An 18035-nucleotide genomic window follows, 5' to 3' on the forward strand; every position below is an offset into this window, starting at 1 on the left:
GATAATTAAGGTTTCAGTTAAATCATGGCATGCATTCACGCTGCATGACACTGCCAGTTATGTTTGTTTCTGACCGTGATGCAGGAGTTGTAAGTCAGTTGCATGCTGTGCAATTCTCAACATATTTGCAGGAAGTTGTTGCACAAAACCTGAGTCACATCCTGCGTTTTCTTTGATCACCCAGCGATATCTTTCTCTGCCAACACAGTGATCTCACTGACTTTATAAACCTGTCTTCTTGAGCCGGTGCTGTTGTGCTGCTGCAGGAAGGCAAGAAGCAGAGGAGTGGAGAGGGGGGGATGGATGGAGGGATGAGTCGATAGAGAGAAGGCGGAGGAGGGAGGAGAGCAAACAGAAGGGAGTGTTTTCCCATAGTTAAGTCGTAAAGCGGTGAATGGGAGTGGAGAGGAGGTGTGTGTGTTGGGGGTCGTTCTCTTTGACACACAGTCTGCGGAGGTTAAGGCAGAGTGTGTGTGCTGCTGAGTTTTTAGTGATTGTTAATTGAATTGTTTTGATTTTAAGGATCTTCCAGGAAATTCAATCGCTAAAAAAGTTGTTTAAATGTCAAAACAGAAAGCAGATGGTTCAGACTGAATGATCCACTATCCCTGTGTGTGTGTGTGTGTTTACATGCATGTGTGTGTTTGTGTGTGCAGCTCAGCCAGCAGTTAACAGTGTGTTAATGAAGCTTAGTCAGAGTTCAGAGACTGTGACCGACCGTGACGCGCTCCACAGGGCAAAGTCCACATTTAAAACCTCATCACACTGAGCAGCACACTTGTTCCGTCTCACAAATCTCTCTGAAAAACAAGCATCCGTCCATCAGAGCCGACAGATACAGACAGACACCTGACAGACAGAGAGGAGGTGTTTATTAGAGACTGAGAGCTGCAGCAACTGTGATTGGTTCCATTAAAGGCAACAGCTGGGGAGCCTCAGCACTCCCAGTCACCATTAACAGTCAGCCTTCCACTGTAATGCATACTGGGAATATTTGGCACAGCAGAGAACAGTTACGTCTGTCAGCCTGTGTGCATGATGAACGCCGCATGCACCAAAGAAATGTCTCCTTCGTGTCAGGACAAACTCTTTGAGTCCTGACGCTGTGCTTTCTTACATTAAAAATAAGTTCTTGGCCAGAACGTTTGTTGTTGCAGGAAAAATTAGATTCTGTAATGAGGTGAAATAAAACAAAGGCTGCATGCTATGAAGTTTTGTTAGTTCCAGAGCCCTGGCACTGCGCATGCTGGTTTAACACATGGCTTACTTGAGCCCTTAGATGGAACATAGGTGAGTTGTCAACAGTCCTTTTCACACATGCACCCCTTGCAATTTCAAGAATGTTTGCCCCTCTAATTCTCCAGAGTTGCTCTTTCAGTAGTAAGCTGCAGCCCCGCATCTTGTCGCTGTCGGTCCTCACAGCCAGACGCTCCCGACTCTCTTCCTCTCTCCTGCAGACATCTTTGCTGTCGTCTTGTAATTAATCCTTCTCTTTCAACCTCGGATGTTTTCGTCGCTCTTCTGGTTTCACACCGGTCACATGATATCAGCGCCATCACCCCGCCCGCTCGCTTGCAGTGAATGTTGAGTGTTACTTGCTGTGTTCACACATCGACTCACCCCGACTTCTTATGGGTGTTTTAGCCGGAGGCTGGCAGGAAAAAGTCTGCATAAAATCGGGGTGAAAAATTTGTCCGGTTGCCTTCACACATGCAGCCCACCTGGACAATGTCGGGAAACTTACAGGTGTGCAGGTGCATGTGTGAAAGAGGCTATTGTGTCTGCCATGACAAATACCTCTTTACTTTAATACATCTTTCACTGAGTCTGGATCTAGTGTAGCATGCATCTACCGACCTCTACTGTGTCCTAATCCTTTAACCAGAGTTTAAGTCGTTAAGTGTTTTGACCTTGAACAAGACAATGACTCCCCAGACCCTGACCTTTGACCTCCTTGCAGAGAGTCCAGGTCATGCAGGAAAAATATGTCCCTCAGCACAACTTATTGCAGCAGTAACTCCATTTCTACGTGAGTGAATGTAGTGGCAATGAGTCAAATGTTCAGTGACAACAAACACTATTTGTTTTCTGCAAAAATATCCAGTCCTGCATTTTGGCATCTTCTTGTCGTGGCTCCTCTCTGGTAAACGTTTCTACCTTTATGTTTAGACACTTGCAGCTTCTTGTTACAGTTAGGTGAACATTATGGTTTGTTTTTATTTAAAACAAGTCAGCGCTAACTTGAGACGCAACTTCTTTAATATCCTTACTTTTAACCAAAAGTGAAATCTTCTTAACAACCTGAACCAAAAGGCTTTTGTTGACTCAGAACCCTGAACCAGAAGCCCTGGTCTCTGGGGCCAAAGTCCTGCTCGTTGCCAGCAGCTCTACGTGACCCAAAGGCACCAAGAAAGTCAGGAAGGAATGTGGACGCTAAACTGAGAAAGCATTATTCATTTGTCATCCTGTCTTAGCTCATTTGTTTGATGTTTGGAGTGGTGTGCGTGAGCCTCCATCTCTCCTCCTCCATCTCTCTCTTCATTAACCTGCACTCCCTCCTCCCTGCTCCCTTATCTGCTCCTCCCGTTCTGCGCTAATTACAGGACTTGCCCCAGCTGTCTGTTACAATAAGGAGTAGAGGGAGCACTTAAAGGAGGAGAGGATCGTCAACGTGGAGGAAAGTCAAGGTCACAGGAGAGGAAGCCTCCCTTCGTCTGCTTCTGTCCTCCCATGGTTCCTCCTCGTTTGGACACATTTAAACACCTTCAGCTTTAGTTTTCCATCATGACATTTCAGGCTGCAACATGTCAAATAACCTTTTCTGTGAGGGAGTGTGGAAGCCTCTGAACTGTGTCAGCGTTATCTTATCACCCTGACAGACTTTAAAATCCTGGGAACAAGTGCAGGTCGCTCTCGTTTGTCTGAATTTGCCGTTTGCTGCCCGACGTGACCCAGGAGGTTTTGAAGGAATGTAAAAGGGTTAATTCTTCTTTTTAACCCTTTTTAGACTCAAACTAAGAAGCCTCAGGGATGTGCTGCGTCGTCTCAAATACAGGGGATCGAGATTTTGCTGAACTTTGCGGAGCGATGGGCCGAAAATGTCTGTGAAGTTATACACAGGGGGCTACATATTTTAGTTTCAGCTCTGCAGGAACAAAATGTCCACAAATGTTAGAATCAGACTTAATTATTAGAGAGTTGAAGCATTCGTGTGCACGGTACTGTCGAAGAGAGAGCGAGCGAGCAGGTGATGCTAATAGTCGAGGACATGATGAGGGTAATTTGTCCAGGAATGTTAAAATCCTGTTGCTCACCTTTGGACCCACAATCCTTCAGTCCTGGACCAGGAATCTGCCAGGAAAAGCCTTGTAATAACAAACGCACATATTTTTTTCCAAAGACTCTTACCCTGAAATAAAGGAATGCCTAAAATGACACTTAAAATGTTTCCTCACACCCTCCCTCCTCCTGTCTCGTCTCCTCTGATAAGAACTCTCTGAGAAGAAGCCTCAGTCAGTCTTTCCATGACGGGATCTTATCTCTGCTCCTCTTCCTGCTTCTTCTACTATCTCCTCCACGTCTGCTTTTCTTTTCTCATTATCTCGACCGCTCTTCTCTTTGTCTTCCCCTCTCAGCTCCCACCCTCTTCTCCTTCTCACCGTCACCCTTTTTCCTTCACTCTTGGGATGTCTGACACCTCTGAGGACATTCTTGTTAACCAGTTTGGGAAAAGCAGGAGAAACATGGGTGCTAAAGCCATTTTGCAATATCTCTTCTGCCAGGGCAAGACATAAAATATAGTGTAAGAAAGGAGCCGACAGGGATACAAAAAGGGTGTACAAAAACACAAGACCGGCACAGAGCATACAGGCATCAGGGGCTAAAAGAATCACATAACAGGACTTGTTAAAAGCATCAAACTTTCCTTTATAAACTGAAGATGTAAAGAGAGGGTGAAGAATGAAAGTTAAGTATGACTTAGCTCATTCCTTACCCTCTGTGCTGCAGCTAATTTTATGCTAATGCTACTTTATAAGATAAACAGCTAGTTAGCGGAGGTTCAAGGTGAAGTTCACGTATCTCTGGGTCTTGGTTACGAGTGAGGGTAAAATGGATTGTGAGATTGACAGGCGTGTTGGTGCAGCTTCAGCAGTAATGCGGGCGTTGTACCGGACCGTCGTGGAGAAGAAGGAGCAGCCGATCTACGTTCCAACCCTCACCTGTGGTCATGAGGAATGAGGTCGCGGATACAAGCCACCAAATTGACTTTCCTCTGCAGGGTGTCTGGGCTCAGCCTCAGAGAGAGGGTAAGGAGCTCAGACATCCGGAGAGAGCTCGGAGTAGAGCTGCTACTCCTTCGCGAGCCAGTTGAGGTGGTTCGGGCATCTGCTCAGGATGTCTCCTTGGCGCATCCCTTTGGAGGTTTTCCGGGCACGTCCAACTGAGGGGAGACTCCGGGGCAGCAGAGCTCGCGGGAGGGATCATATATCCCACCTGGCCTGGGAACGCTTCAGGATCCCCCAGGAGGAGCTGGGAAATGTTGCTGGGGAGAGCGATATCTTGTTCACCTTGCTTAGCCTGCTGCCACCGTGACCCGGCCCCGGATAAGTAGAAGAAAATGGAAGGATAGACTTCTAGTTAGCAGAGAACATTTGCAACTTATTTTGCCTCCAAAAGTCCATATTTAGTCGTTTTTTGTTGGGTTTTTTGCAAAGTGCACCGATATACTTTACAAAAGTGCAACGTGTTCAGCAAAGAATACAATTTCTCAAGTAATTTCAGTGTTAATAACTTTAAACTCTGAGTAGGCGTTGAGTAAAGTTGCGTTATATGTTTGACATATGAAAGTCAAAGTTAAAAGAGAACTTGAGGCCTGATTTGAGTTGTAATCTCTTTCTGCTTTCCAACAATAGATCCCACCTCGAGGGATCATCTGCATTTTTTCCAGCGTGGAAGAATATTTCCGACAGCGCATCTCAAGTCTTAACCCGGCTTTTCATTTCCTGCCCCGACATGTCAGAGAGGGTATATATGCACACGCTTTGACTCTATGCAAACCAGCGTGAAGATGGAAAGATGAAGAGCGACAGTCTGTAATCTTTACATTCTCTGCAGTGTTTCAGAAACTCTGAGATCACTGGCTGAGCGTGTTGGGGCCGGCTGCGTGGATGTATTAGAGGTGTGAAGGTGCAGGTTGTCTGTACATCTGTAGCCTCTGGGCAGTGAAGTGCCAGCTGTGTGGTTGAATATGGAGGTGGTTATTGGGAACATGCAGGGTGTTATTAGGTTACTGCTCTGAAAGTGTCAGTTAAGGTTTCTCTACCTTTCATTTACAGGCCTGTAGATAATGTGGAGTATAAGTTACCACCCGTTTCTCTCTGGATGAGACGGACATGAAGGTAGCTGCTCTGTAAACGCTGGTAACTTGAGTTTATGTCCTTTTTATTTCTCTCATAGTTTAAGTCACAGCAGCGGATAAAAAGAGGAACTTACAGGAGGCGTACAGGTCCGTTAGCTCTGGCCTACGACAGCAGACTCCTCACCCCGTCTGTGAGTGGACATTCGAACAGCTGTCAACACTTTGCCTGAACACGCTGTCGGAGGATAAATCGGTGCACCGTGCAAAAGATGAAGCCTCTGCTTTGATAGACGCTGTCTCACTTTCAGCCCTTATAATTCAACACGGCACATTTAAAGAGGTTTTAAACGACGAAACCTGAAACTGTGCGAAAGTGTTCTCACTGAAATCTGAGAGGATTCCTGGTCTGGAATTCTGTCCCGGAATTCTGGAGGAAGAGTAGACGGACATTCCCGGAGCCCCGCAGAGAGAGACGTAGATGTAGAGACAGTGTAGACAACCTCGAGGTATGAACGGAGGTTTATTTTATCCTCCGCTGTCTGCATTTTGGACAAAGCTGTCATCTGTCTTTATGCCCAAGATTTAGGATTTATCCGCTAATCATTGCAGCTCTAGCGTGATTTAAGGTTAGAAACAAAGGCTGAAGTAATGTAACGCTGTTTGTGCACAACTCAACGTCTTGTTTGGAGTTTAACATGTGCTGCAGAATAAAATAAATCTTTACAGTTGTATTTATGTCAGCAAATCTGCAGCTACAAAGTCACTGACAAATAAATAATTAGTCCTTTTTAGTTGGAAGACTTGATGGTTACCTTCTTCGAATGTTTTTGTTATTGGGAGGAAGAACCGTGGTGTCGGTTCTCGGTTGAAAATGGTGGATTTCACTTTAATCTTCTGATGACGTGAGCAGCACAGCTTCATTAAAAGAAGGGAAATGTTCCAAATGTCCTCATGCAAATCCAGAATCGACCATTTGACTTAGAACTGGAGTTGCGTTAAACCTTCACGACTGTGTGCTTTTACGTTGTTCAATATTGCGATAAATAAACAAATATTGAAGCGGCATTTTAGCTCTAACTCTTAGATTCTATGTCTAGCTGCTGTTCTGCATGTTTTACACAACTACATGTCCCTCCTGCATCACAGGAAAAGTTTTTATGATACTGATGAGGCCGTCTTGAACATGATCCCGAGAGTGAAAGAAAGAAGAATATGAGGGAGGCGGAAAAAGAGGGTGATGGAAAATGGAGGTATGGATGAATTCATGCTCAGGGAGGATTAGGAGAGGAAAGAGAGGCTCTGAGATTGACTTGGAATTCGAGGAATGACCCCTTGCTCTCTGGAAGCTGTCCAAGCCCGACACACACAAAGCAGTTGCCGTCTCCCCAGAGAGACATTTAAAAAAACTGAATCAACTTTTTGACTTCTTTCTTCTGTCAGGGACGGTGTGTGTGTGTGCGTGTGTGTGTGCGTGTGTGTGTGTGTGAGATTAGAGCAGCTGCTCCTCGGTCTGGCACCGCTGGATGTGTCTGCAGAGATTAGACTGTTTCCACTGACTCCTCTTGTTATCTGTCAGTCAGAGTAAAAGGGAGATTAATGCTATCAGGTCATAAACTTTAACATCTTTTTTATGTTCATTCTGACTCCGATCACGGGCAGGAAACATCCATCCTTATTGTAAACATGTTGCAGGATGTGATTGGCTGAGGTGACGCGCTTTCCTTCTCTAGGTGCCTCAGACACAGTGAAGCAAATGTTGGCCTGCTGGGATTGCACAGTCATGCGGGCCCTGCTAAGGAAGCCCGTTGAATTCTTTAGGACATGCTGTCATGTAACCTGCAGAAACGCTCCATGCAGATGCAGAAAAGCAGCAAATTCAAGGCACTTTAAGTAGTTGATATAGGGTTAATATTACTGGCTCATTATTGGCATTCAAGTGAGCCTGTTTCCCCTAAACAAAGCAGAATGCTCCTTTAAATCCTCAATGTACTGACACATGCAGCTGCAGCCGATATTTCCTCAGCCCTGTCTCTTATCAACCTCTCTCTCTCTCTCTCTCTCTCTCTCTCTCTCTCTCTCTCTCTCTCTCTCTCTCTCTCTCTCTCGCGCTCTCTCGCTCTCTCTCTCTCGACGTCCTCACGACGCCGGAGTAATCTGTCGTCCGGCCGGCCTTACTGTAAAAAGATATCTCACGCGCGTCTCTGCACACACGCACCAGAACATCTGTCGCTCTGTGGTGTCAGAAGTAGCATCGGAGAGCTTTGATAAAGAGCCTTTTTCCTGCAGGGATCAAACTTTCAAACATTATCTCTGATTTGTTTCGATTCAGGGTCCATTTAGTGCTGAAGTAGGTTGTTCATTAATCACTTAGTTGAATGAATTAATCTTGTTTATGTCGTTAACAACACAAAAATGCAAAACATATGATGCTTTACGCTTCTTGAATGGAAGAAATACTTTTTGTTCCACTCACTAGATGTTTGTCTGGTGCAGAAGAAGTCACTTCCATGCAAAGAACAAGAACCTTTATGCTCATTGACGTCAAAACCTTTCAAAGGTTTTCTTCATTGAGATTCTGTTTTTGGCCTTTGTTGCACAGAGCTGTGGATAGAGTCGGAAATGTGCGAAGTGAGAGTGGGGATGACGAGGACTGAGCCTCTATACGTGAGACGCTTGGTTTAACCGCCGAGCTAAACTGGCATCCTCAAAATGTTTGTTTTAATGTAAGAAATCAGCAGACGATCAAACATCAGTTTTGGTCATCCAGTAGGTTGTTCACTGACCTTGTACAGCTTATTAAATGTAGTTTTTTGCTTCTTTTATGGCTGAAAGTTTAATTTCTTTGAGTCCTCTTGGAAAATGTTACTATTTTCTAACCTTTTACAGACCATGACAAATACAGTCTGTTAATAAATGTGCCCTTTTTTCATTTGGTCATGCAAAACTTCAGGAGACGGAAACAAACTTCTTCTCACGATGTCAAAGCATTAAATTAAATCTCATCATTGCAACACAAAGGCTTTGGAAAGTCTTGTAGATAATGTCTGAGGTGTGCGCTCTCTGGAGGACACACAATCTAACACACACACGCACACACTGTGATGTCATGATTTGATTGGCAGCAGCTCTGTGTTTTCTCTGCTGTGGTTTTCTGATTGGAGCAGTTATCAGCTGTCTAACCTCCTCCTATCTGTCTGTCTGTCACTGAGACTGTCCAGCCTTCTCCCACCTGTCCTGCTGTCCCTCAGCAGACCTCTACAGAGGAACTATTTATTTACATTAATCAGATTTATTTACAATAATCAGACTGAAATAACTTTATGATTTCATTTAGATAATAATAGTTGGCGCACAGAGACCAGTTGATTAGATTTTGGAGCTGGTCCAGATGTGGGTTTGCAGCTGTTAGATTTTAAGACATCATAGAGTCAGAAAAAAACTGCTGGTTTCCCTCACAAACGTTTCCTGCAGAATGTATTTAAATGCCTTATATTGTCTAACCACCGTCCTAAAACCCAATGACATGTCATTTACTGTTGTGGAAGACCACCAACTTCACAATTTGATTACCTTTTAATGAGTTTAAAACAATGTTTTTGCAGAAGCGAGCAGTTTATCTGCTGCTCATTTTAGCTCCAGGTAAGAGTGTTTGATCTATACGGACACACAGGTTTCATTTTCCCCGTCATAAACTGAAATCACCACCAAATCTTGGACTTGTTCTCATCCACTGACGTTTAAAGTTGATCCGTCCACTCTTACTCCTCCCTTCCTCTTTCATCCCTCCTTCCTTCATTCCTCCCTCCTTCATCCTTCCCTCCTTCCCTGTGTCCCTTTGTTGTGTGTCTCCCGTCTCTCCATGGTTACCTGAGGCACCGGGAATGTGGTGGTGCCACCAAGGAATGTGTACAATTATTAAACCAGCCAGGGGCCAGACGCGCACACACACACACACACACACACACACACACACCTGCATTCCTCAGACGTATACACACATTGCTACACACTATATATGAGATACATTCAAACAGCATCTGTAGAGGTTAATATTTAAACCTTTAAGACATTTTGTATACGATCATCTCTGGAGGAAACCTCAGCAGTGCTGCTGTCTCATCGTGTCACATAAACACAGTAAACAGTTTAGAAAAAGTCATGTTTGATTCAAGTTACTAATCTTCGTATCCGCCCTGCGCTCCTCCTTCAGTTAACCTCCTCACATGGCACAGTTTGTAGAGAGCCCTGTCTTGCCAGGTTACATCATGAGGAAATACTTTTGTGTCTCATTGTCCAGCTAAGTGCACTTTAAAAACCACGTCTGTCTGTTTGCGTGCATCAAAGTGGTGCTGTGAGGATGTGGCTGTAACAGAGAGAAGCTGCCTCGTCTCTGACTCACAACTTTAAAAGCTCCTCAACCTGACTTCTGTTGTATTTTCGTCCCATTACTAAAAAAAAAAACGTGCAGATTTCTTTCCATATCTTTCTGGTTCCTAACATCACATTCTCTACCCTGAGTTTGACCTGTTTCTGGCTGCATGTTGTCATGGTAACAGCTGTCTGAATGATGGGATGGACAGGCAGTTCAGGGAGGCTGACCTGGGAGGCCGCCACTAATCCATAAATCCTGCAGAGGTGTGTGTGTGTGTCTGTGTGTGTGTGTGTGTTGGAGAAAAAAAGGGTCAGCAGAACCTTTTGTTGAGCGTGTGTAAGCGTGCGTGTGTGTGTGTGTGTGTGTGTGTTTGTTTAGACCAGGCAACAGACTGACTCCCACAGAGAGCTGGAGACAGACAGCTGAGAGAGAGGGAGAGAGAATTTAGCATTTTATTCTGGATGTTAGTCAATGTTCAGAGCTTCGTGTGTTACACTTTTAAAACTTAAAAAAGGTGAATATGAAAGCTCATTAAGTTTGAGTTTGTTTGGTGTGATACAAATAAACCTCCTTTAATGTTTTGCCTCTTTTTAAACTCGATGTTAGGGACGAGCTCGCTGATGAGACCTGTAAATAATGTGGAAAGTTTAGTTTAGTTTAAAGTTTGAAGTGGTTCTACTTTCGCTCTCTGCTGTCACAGAAAGTGTCTCTCTTTTGACACAGTGTAGAACACACTTTGTAAGCCGGTCGAGGCCGACGGCCTTCATCCAGCTCTGAATCGGGGCTGAGGTTCAGAGCAGATCACCTGTTTTCCCTGCAGGTTCAGTCTTGTGTTTCCAGTTACAAACGTCTTCTTGCTTTATAGGATCTGCTCGAACTTTAACCCTGGAATCAGAGGAATGCTTCTGGGTTTTGCTTTCAATATCTTTGGCCCCTGAGGGACGAGTAGAGGCCTCGACATCTCCGTTTCCTGTCCTTTAGATCTCATTCAAAAACACACGTATCTGCTTAGAGACACATGTCTCCAGCTTTGAAGTAGAAACCGCCGTCTTTAGCGGGAAAATCATCTATAACAAGTTTTTCAGGACCCTTTTTGTCAGCGTTAAAAGAAATCGTGGAGGAATTAAAATGCACATTTCCATTTTTGCAAGTTTAATTCCATGAAAACTAAGATTTAATGAATAAATAAATGATGGATAAAAACTGTTTTCTTGGTTTAGAAAAGAAATTGCAGTTTGGAAGTTACAGCGTTACGAGTGGTTGTTCCCTGTGTTTTTTGGAGTAACAAGGTTTGAATGGATGAACTTGAGTCTCTTCTATCAACAGAGAAACAATGACACATCCCTCTCCTCCTCCTCCATCCCTCCATCCTTCATCCCTCTCCCCCTGGAACATGCCATAAGCATTCCTCAGTGATGGAGTAGTGCTGGTTTTTACAGCTCTTTGTGTGTGATTTGTTTGTTGTCATCACCTGTCAGGGCTGTCTGTCAGGGGGAGGAAGTGTGGAGATCACAGGTGGAGCTCCATGATGGATGATCAGAGCGCTTCCTTGTGTAAAGACCCCTGTAATGTGGAACTTGTTGAAACACGGACAAGAGAGACAAATTGGTCGGTTTTTACAGGCTCAAATACGACTTTCTGTCAGGTGTTTCATCAAACTCCCCGTGGTCAGCTTCAAGTAGGACCAGGTCTGTTTCCAGCACACACATGCACAGAGGAAGTATAAAGAAAGGAGATGATTGTATTTGGTTTTAATGTTATTAAGTGCGTCATTGTGTTCCAGTGTGTTCGGTTTCATCTGGGGACAGACTTCAGGGTCTGACAGACCAAACAGTCCCGCTGTGCGTCTCTCTGCACGTCTCTCTGTGCCCATGAGAGCAGTTTGTCATCACGTCTGAGCGGCTTCAGGGCCGTTCAGGAAATGAACGAGGGATGACATGAGAAAGAGAAGGAGGCTGCGGACAGCGCGGTGAAACCAGAGAAGCATCTGGTGCTGGTTACTGACAGGAATCAGCTTTTTGATGATCAGTCGTAGGCTCACATGCGACAGGACGTAACTGATCAGACGGGCTGTAGGCGGTTTTGACGTGACGTCTCTGAGGAGGGCAGAGTGTCAAAGGTCAACTGTTCAGGTCACTGCAGTGGTTGAGTAGTTTTATTAGAAGCTGGCAGGATGATTTTTCGCGTTGACCAAAAGTTGTTGTACATTTCTGCTTTTATTTAACTTCCAATCCTGTGCTTTTCTTTCTTATGTTTCATGTCTTATTATTTTCTATCCTTTCATCTCCTTTCCTTTCTTTCCTTTCCTTCCCTTTTCTTCAACATATCTGATTTCTTCTCTCTGTTTATTGTCCTATCTGTCCTGTCTTTCCTTTCCTTTTCTGTTTCTGTTTCTGTTCTTTTCTGTTCTCTTCTTTCTTTCCTTTAGCTTAAATTTATTTCCTGAGCAATTATAACCTCTTCCAACCCCTTCACTTCTTCCTCACTCTTTCCTTTTTCCTGCAAGCCAAGCTGCCACTAACATTACCACAGCTTGTTTCATTAGCCTGTTTTACACTGCGGTTCAGCCACAGCGCCGTAAGGAAGCTCTTGTGTCATGCGCCGGCGTAAAGCCGCCCCAGTGTGTGTTTTTACAGGGTTCCGGTGTTCCAGCAAACCATGCATGAGATGTAAACAATTCTTGCACACACACACACACACATTTTCCAGCTCCAGCGTTTACACTGACATCGTTTCACTTCTGTTACTACCTCGGATGCCGGTTTAGAGGAGGAACGACGTCGCCCCACTATTCCACCTCCGCGCATTTTACATAGATGAGGCGTAACAGAGGAGAGTTTTACACTGCCTGGAATCGGCAGTGTAAAACATTACATTAAGAAACCAATGACTTAAATCCTCCATCTGATAAATGCAGTTTAAAACAACCTGACACACGACAGACGTGCATTGAACTGTCAGAATTATTTGGCTGGATTAGTTTTTTCGTGTTTCCCGTTATAAATAGGCTCCTTATTATTCCTCTTGTATTTCCTCTCCTTCTCTGTTAAGATGAACCACCTAGCTCAGCATACATGTTGAGAAACAAGCAAATAACTCAGAACAAATGTGTAAATGTGATTCTCTCCTCTCTGTGACTCTGCAGCTCTTCCACGTGGCCTACGTGTTGATCAAGTTCGCCAACTCTCCTCGTCCTGATCTTTGGGTTCTGGAGAGATCCACTGACTTCGGGCAAACGTACAAACCCTGGCAGTTTTTCGCCTGTGAGTAAAAAACACGCACACACACAAATAAAGATCTATACAATACATACAAGCGCCTCCAGATGTTATTGGGACAGAAGTGAGTCAGATTCCATCAGCATCACTTCATGCTTCTCTAACCTCCCCGAGGGTTCAGATTCATTCTCCTCTAATCTCAGGGTGAAACAGCAGCCCCGAGGGCAGCCGGCTGATTGGCTGGTTGGTTTGTTGATCACATCAGAGGGGGGAGATCGTTACATCATCAAGCTGCTCGCTGATTGGCTGTGGCAGCTGTCAGTCCGGGTGGGCTGCAGGGGAATTCCAGGCATCTCTGCCAACAGGTCGCAGCTTGATGTTCACCTGAGGAGCATTAATTATTAACAGTATCAAAAGCTGCTCCAGGTGTCAGTAGTGGCAGAGAAATTAAGCCTCAACAGCAAGGAAGTCGATAAATTAACTTTCAAGCAGACGGAACATCCATGGCTTGTTCTCAGATTGAGAGCGCTCGTGTGTTTAGCGCCGTTCAGACCAGATCAGACGCCTGTGAGTCCTTGTAGACCTTTAGATTCCCTCGTCTCAAAAGTCAACATGAAGACAAAAGAGAGCAAAACTCTGCAGCCTGAAACCAGTCGCGACGCTGACCGGGTTCAGAAGTGCACAAGTGTTTTAAAATGCCTGATAAATGTCTCCAATTCATCCACACATTACATTTTTGTAGTGTTTATTGGCACTTCTGTAAGAATGTGCTGTGGCTGCTGGTGACAAAGATGTGTTAAACCCAGCCTTCTCTCAGCAGAGCGCTTGCTTCTTGCTGCTAAGATTTTGATCCATTTTCGCTCTTAAAGTCTAAATTTTCTTAGATTTGTGGCCCGGTACCGTCCTAAATCTGGCTCGCCTTGTTGGCAGACCACACACGCAGAAATACTCTTCACCTCCGCTCCCCATTTGAAACTTATCCAGGTTGCACGCTTAATATGCATCCATGCAAAACTCAGATTACATCCGACTCTACCTCACCGCTCACCTTTTGCTCTAGAAAAAGAAATACATACCACATTATCATCAGGGATAAAAGTGCTTTGTAGACTCTGTTCTTGAGCTTGCAGCAGCCGATTTTGACACCTTCTGGGTCGTGCATGCTCCCAACTCATAGTGTTCGCAGTACCAAGGCCAAATATGAGCAGGAAATAATCAGACACTGTAACTTTTATAAAACGCATACGCTCTGCGCTCCATCCAAAGTTTGGTCTTACATGCTCTGCCCCAGACACGTGACAAATGATGAGCGGACAGCAGCCATTAACAGCTGATCTATAGGCTGTTAAAGAGCTAATTTAAGGTCAGATCAAATCAGCCTGCACCCACAGCTCCACACACATCCAGCCGCCTCAGGTGGCCTGACTTGGTTAGCTACTTAAAATAAGCTGCTGAGAAAACTCAGCTTCATACTAAAAGTTAGCTTGTGAAATGAGATAAAATACACAATAAATACCAGAACCTTTTTACAGTCTGCTCCTGGCGAGTTTGAACAAGCTAAATGTACTTTTAAGAGGATTAAACAGCATTAAGAAACACTGCTGTCCATCTACAGTATCTATAATCAGAGGGACGTGTGTGTGAGGTTAAACAGTTGGCTACCAATCCGTAAATCTCAGAGCTATTCGACAGTTGTAGTTCGAACTGCTGCAGCTGTGCACGCTCACACACTCCGGTCAGGTTAGAGCTGACATCTTGACATTATAAAATCGGCCTTCCCTCCTCGTCTTTATCTCCTCTTTACGGTCTCTCGCTCGTCTTCTGTGTCAAGGACGAATGTGAGATAAAGTGAAACTATTCCAGGAATGTTAACTTTGTCTTCAAGAAGAAACAGTGTGACTTAAACAAGCTGAAGGCACGTCTCAAACCGTCATGTACAGTTATATTCCCCCTAAAGCCCAAAGAATAAATCAGAAATAGAAAAATGCATAAATAAAGAGCCGTCTCAGGTGTGAGATTTAGAGCTCAGAGCTTACACTTAGTCAGGCTTTAAAAAAAGAAGCTGAAGTTTGTGCGTTCCAGGTGTTATGAAGCTGAAAAGACAGCTGATGTATATTTAAAAAGGCCTCCACCCAGCCTCCACCCTCCTCTAATCATCACGGAGACGCATCATTAAAATGCCACAAGATGGTTTTCACTCCTCAAGTTACACGTTTGCATGTATGCTGCTAACACTGATGATTCTCTTCTCTTTTGTGCTTGTGTGTGTGTTTGTGTGTGTGTGTGTGTGTGTGTGTGTGTGTGTGTGTGTGTGTGTGTGTGCAGCCTCCAAGAGAGACTGTATCGAGCGTTTTGGAAAGAGGACCATCGAGAGGATCAACAATGACGACGATGTCATCTGCACCACCGAATACTCGCGTATCGTCCCGCTGGAAAATGGAGAGGTGAGTGTGTGTTTGTGTGTTAGACACTATAATGTAACGTCTTCTTCCATCACTGTAGAGCTGAAATAATCTGTGAGATGATATATTAATTGATCAACAGAGAAATTATTGGAACCTGATCTGAATAAAAGGTATAATTTAAAGTTTTAAGCAAAATTCAACAATGCAAACGCATCGATTTGCTGCTTTAGCTTATCTTAGTTTAGACTCTGGGATGTTCCTGCTAATTTATTGATTAAAAAAACCCCGAAAAAGATTAATGATCAGTAGATTGATTCATAATAACATTTGCAGCTCTGATATCTCAATGATGTTGTGGAATTACAGCCTAAATATCTACCGCATATCCATTCAAAACCGTCTTCACACGTATTTTCTTGTTGTTTGTCCACATTATTAAACATAATATACAATACAGCCTAATAACGCCCAACCATTATATATTTTAAATTGGTATCGCTCTAAGAAATCCATCCTAAAGGTGAACATGAGAGTAAAACAGATCAAACGTTTCACACCTGTCCATTGATAAAGCCGTCGTCCTCCCCCTCTGTCTCCCTCAGATCGTGGTGTCCCTGGTGAACGGCCGTCCCGGAGCGATGAACTTCTCCTACTCACCGGTCCTGAGAGACTTCACGAAAGCCACCAACATCAAGCTCCGCTTCCTGAGAACCAACACGCTGCTGGGACACCTGATGGGGAAGGCGCTGCGTGACCCCACCGTCACCCGCAGGGTAAGACCAACACGAGCAATCATACCTGCAGATTGTCACTATTAATGTGTCTTTTCATTAAAATTGTTAATAGGGGAAATGGATAGCTTTGAAATGTTCATAAGATTAAAATAAGCCACCTTCAAGAATTGTTCAAACAAGGTAGAATGTGTTCATTAGTAACTTTACAGTTGTTTACAGTTCTTATGCTAAGCTAGCTCTGCTCAAGCTACATATTAAGCATATGAGAGCGCAATCAATCAACCGATCCAGCTCGAGTAGCCCGAAATGTCTACTAGTCTTAAACATCACATTATGCATGACAACATATCGATGACAATACCTCATGTTGTGTCTTGTTTATATCTGACAGTATTACTACAGTATCAAAGACATCAGTATCGGAGGACGCTGTGTGTGCAACGGGCACGCTGAGGCCTGCAACGCCGAGGACCCCAACGATCCCTACAAGTAAGACTGTCATTTGTAACCTTCACAGATCGATGACTATCACACACACACACACACACACACAGGGAATATGACTCCCCAGACTTGTGGCAAACCAACGTGTGTTTGTGTCCTCAAATGAAGATGAGAGGAAATTCCTTGTAAACGAGGGGGGGGGGTTATAAAAATGATTTATGTTGTTACGGAGACTCAGACGCGTCTCCCTGCTCCCACACACAGCCACAAACTGCACACAAACACAGGCTGCAAAAAGCACCTTACAAAAGTCATCTCCCCCCGAGCGATGACTCTGATCTGAAGCGCACAGGTATCAATTATTCTTGGCTGTGGTCCCTTTCTGTGCCAGCGCTGTCTGTCAGCATACCTGCATACCTGTAATGCAAAAATAAGATGCAAGATTTGTTACAGCACATGAGCCTGCAGAGCAAACAAAAGAGGCGAGGAGAGAGTACGCCTGACATTTTAAATTAGAGAAGGCACTGACGGAGAACTAATCTGCAACATCTTCCAAGTAAATAAAAGTATTCTGCTACCGGAGATTTCACCAAGAGTCAGTTTCAGATCTGCAGGAACAAGTCTTGAACTGTTTATTCCAACGCCAAATTCATAGCATCAGGGTCAAACGTCAGACACACAGTCAGATCAAATGGAGGGTTTAGTACCAACTTGACACCTGATGTTTATTTAAACGTCTCTTCCTCTGTCAGTGGAGTTAAAGATTTGTTTACAGCCTCATTTCAATGCATTTTTTTCACATTTGAAGCTGCTTCATTGTCTCTGCGCCGTAAAGAAGCTCCACCTTTACGCCAACATGGCTGTTTTACATCGAACCACGCAGCGCTGGTGTAAAGCCGCCCCAGTGTGTGTTTTTAAATCGCATTCGTGCAGTGTGGAAGCAAAAGCAGCGTGCCATGTTGACATTGTCTCAAACTCACACACGCAGCTGTTTTGGCCTGCAGGCTCCGCCGTTCACACTGACACCGTACTACCTCTGATGCTGGCTCAGAGGAGGAACGACTTCACCCAACATTCAGCCTTCTGTGTGTTTTAACAGAGGCGTAATGATCCCGCCTTTAACTGGCAGTGTGAAAGGATTGTCTCCGATCAGCTGCTGAATCTTTATATGTGTTAAAAATACCTATTCAGGTAAAATACACAATTTTTCTCATTAAAGAAAAACAAAAACAAGGAGTTCGGAGGTATAAATATTCATTACAATTGTTGTGTATTGATAAATTTGTATGTTTTTAATGCATTTTGAGTACAAATGCAAAGCTACAATTTTTGCATAAAAAGTTTGCCTACTTCTACAATTAATTGATTATCAAAATGCTAGCTAATGAGAATGATTTCTTCTCAATTGATTAATCACTTGGCTGCATGGTGCAGTGGTTAGCGCTGTTGCCTCACAGCTAGAAGGTGTGTGAATGAATGGGTTACTTCCTCCCGCAGTCCAAA

The 18035-nt window shown here is 44.2% G+C and overlaps 1 protein-coding gene across 1 annotated transcript in view; it reads left to right on the forward strand.

The window, feature by feature from the left end:
• lama5 (laminin, alpha 5) overlaps positions 1 to 18035 on the forward strand; it is a 92321-nt gene that overhangs the window by 23582 nt on the left and 50704 nt on the right. The window contains exons 3-6 of the mRNA XM_069659665.1: positions 12877 to 12994; positions 15275 to 15393; positions 15957 to 16127; positions 16480 to 16577. Coding sequence (XP_069515766.1) covers positions 12877 to 12994; positions 15275 to 15393; positions 15957 to 16127; positions 16480 to 16577 — 506 coding nt within the window. The remainder of the gene's footprint in view (positions 1 to 12876; positions 12995 to 15274; positions 15394 to 15956; positions 16128 to 16479; positions 16578 to 18035) is intronic.

Source organism: Semicossyphus pulcher, unplaced genomic scaffold (genome assembly GCF_022749685.1).
Source record: "Semicossyphus pulcher isolate SPU_LCO1_2020_fin unplaced genomic scaffold, fSemPul1.0.p SCAF_13, whole genome shotgun sequence".
In the NCBI taxonomy this organism is placed as follows: domain Eukaryota; kingdom Metazoa; phylum Chordata; class Actinopteri; order Labriformes; family Labridae; genus Semicossyphus; species Semicossyphus pulcher.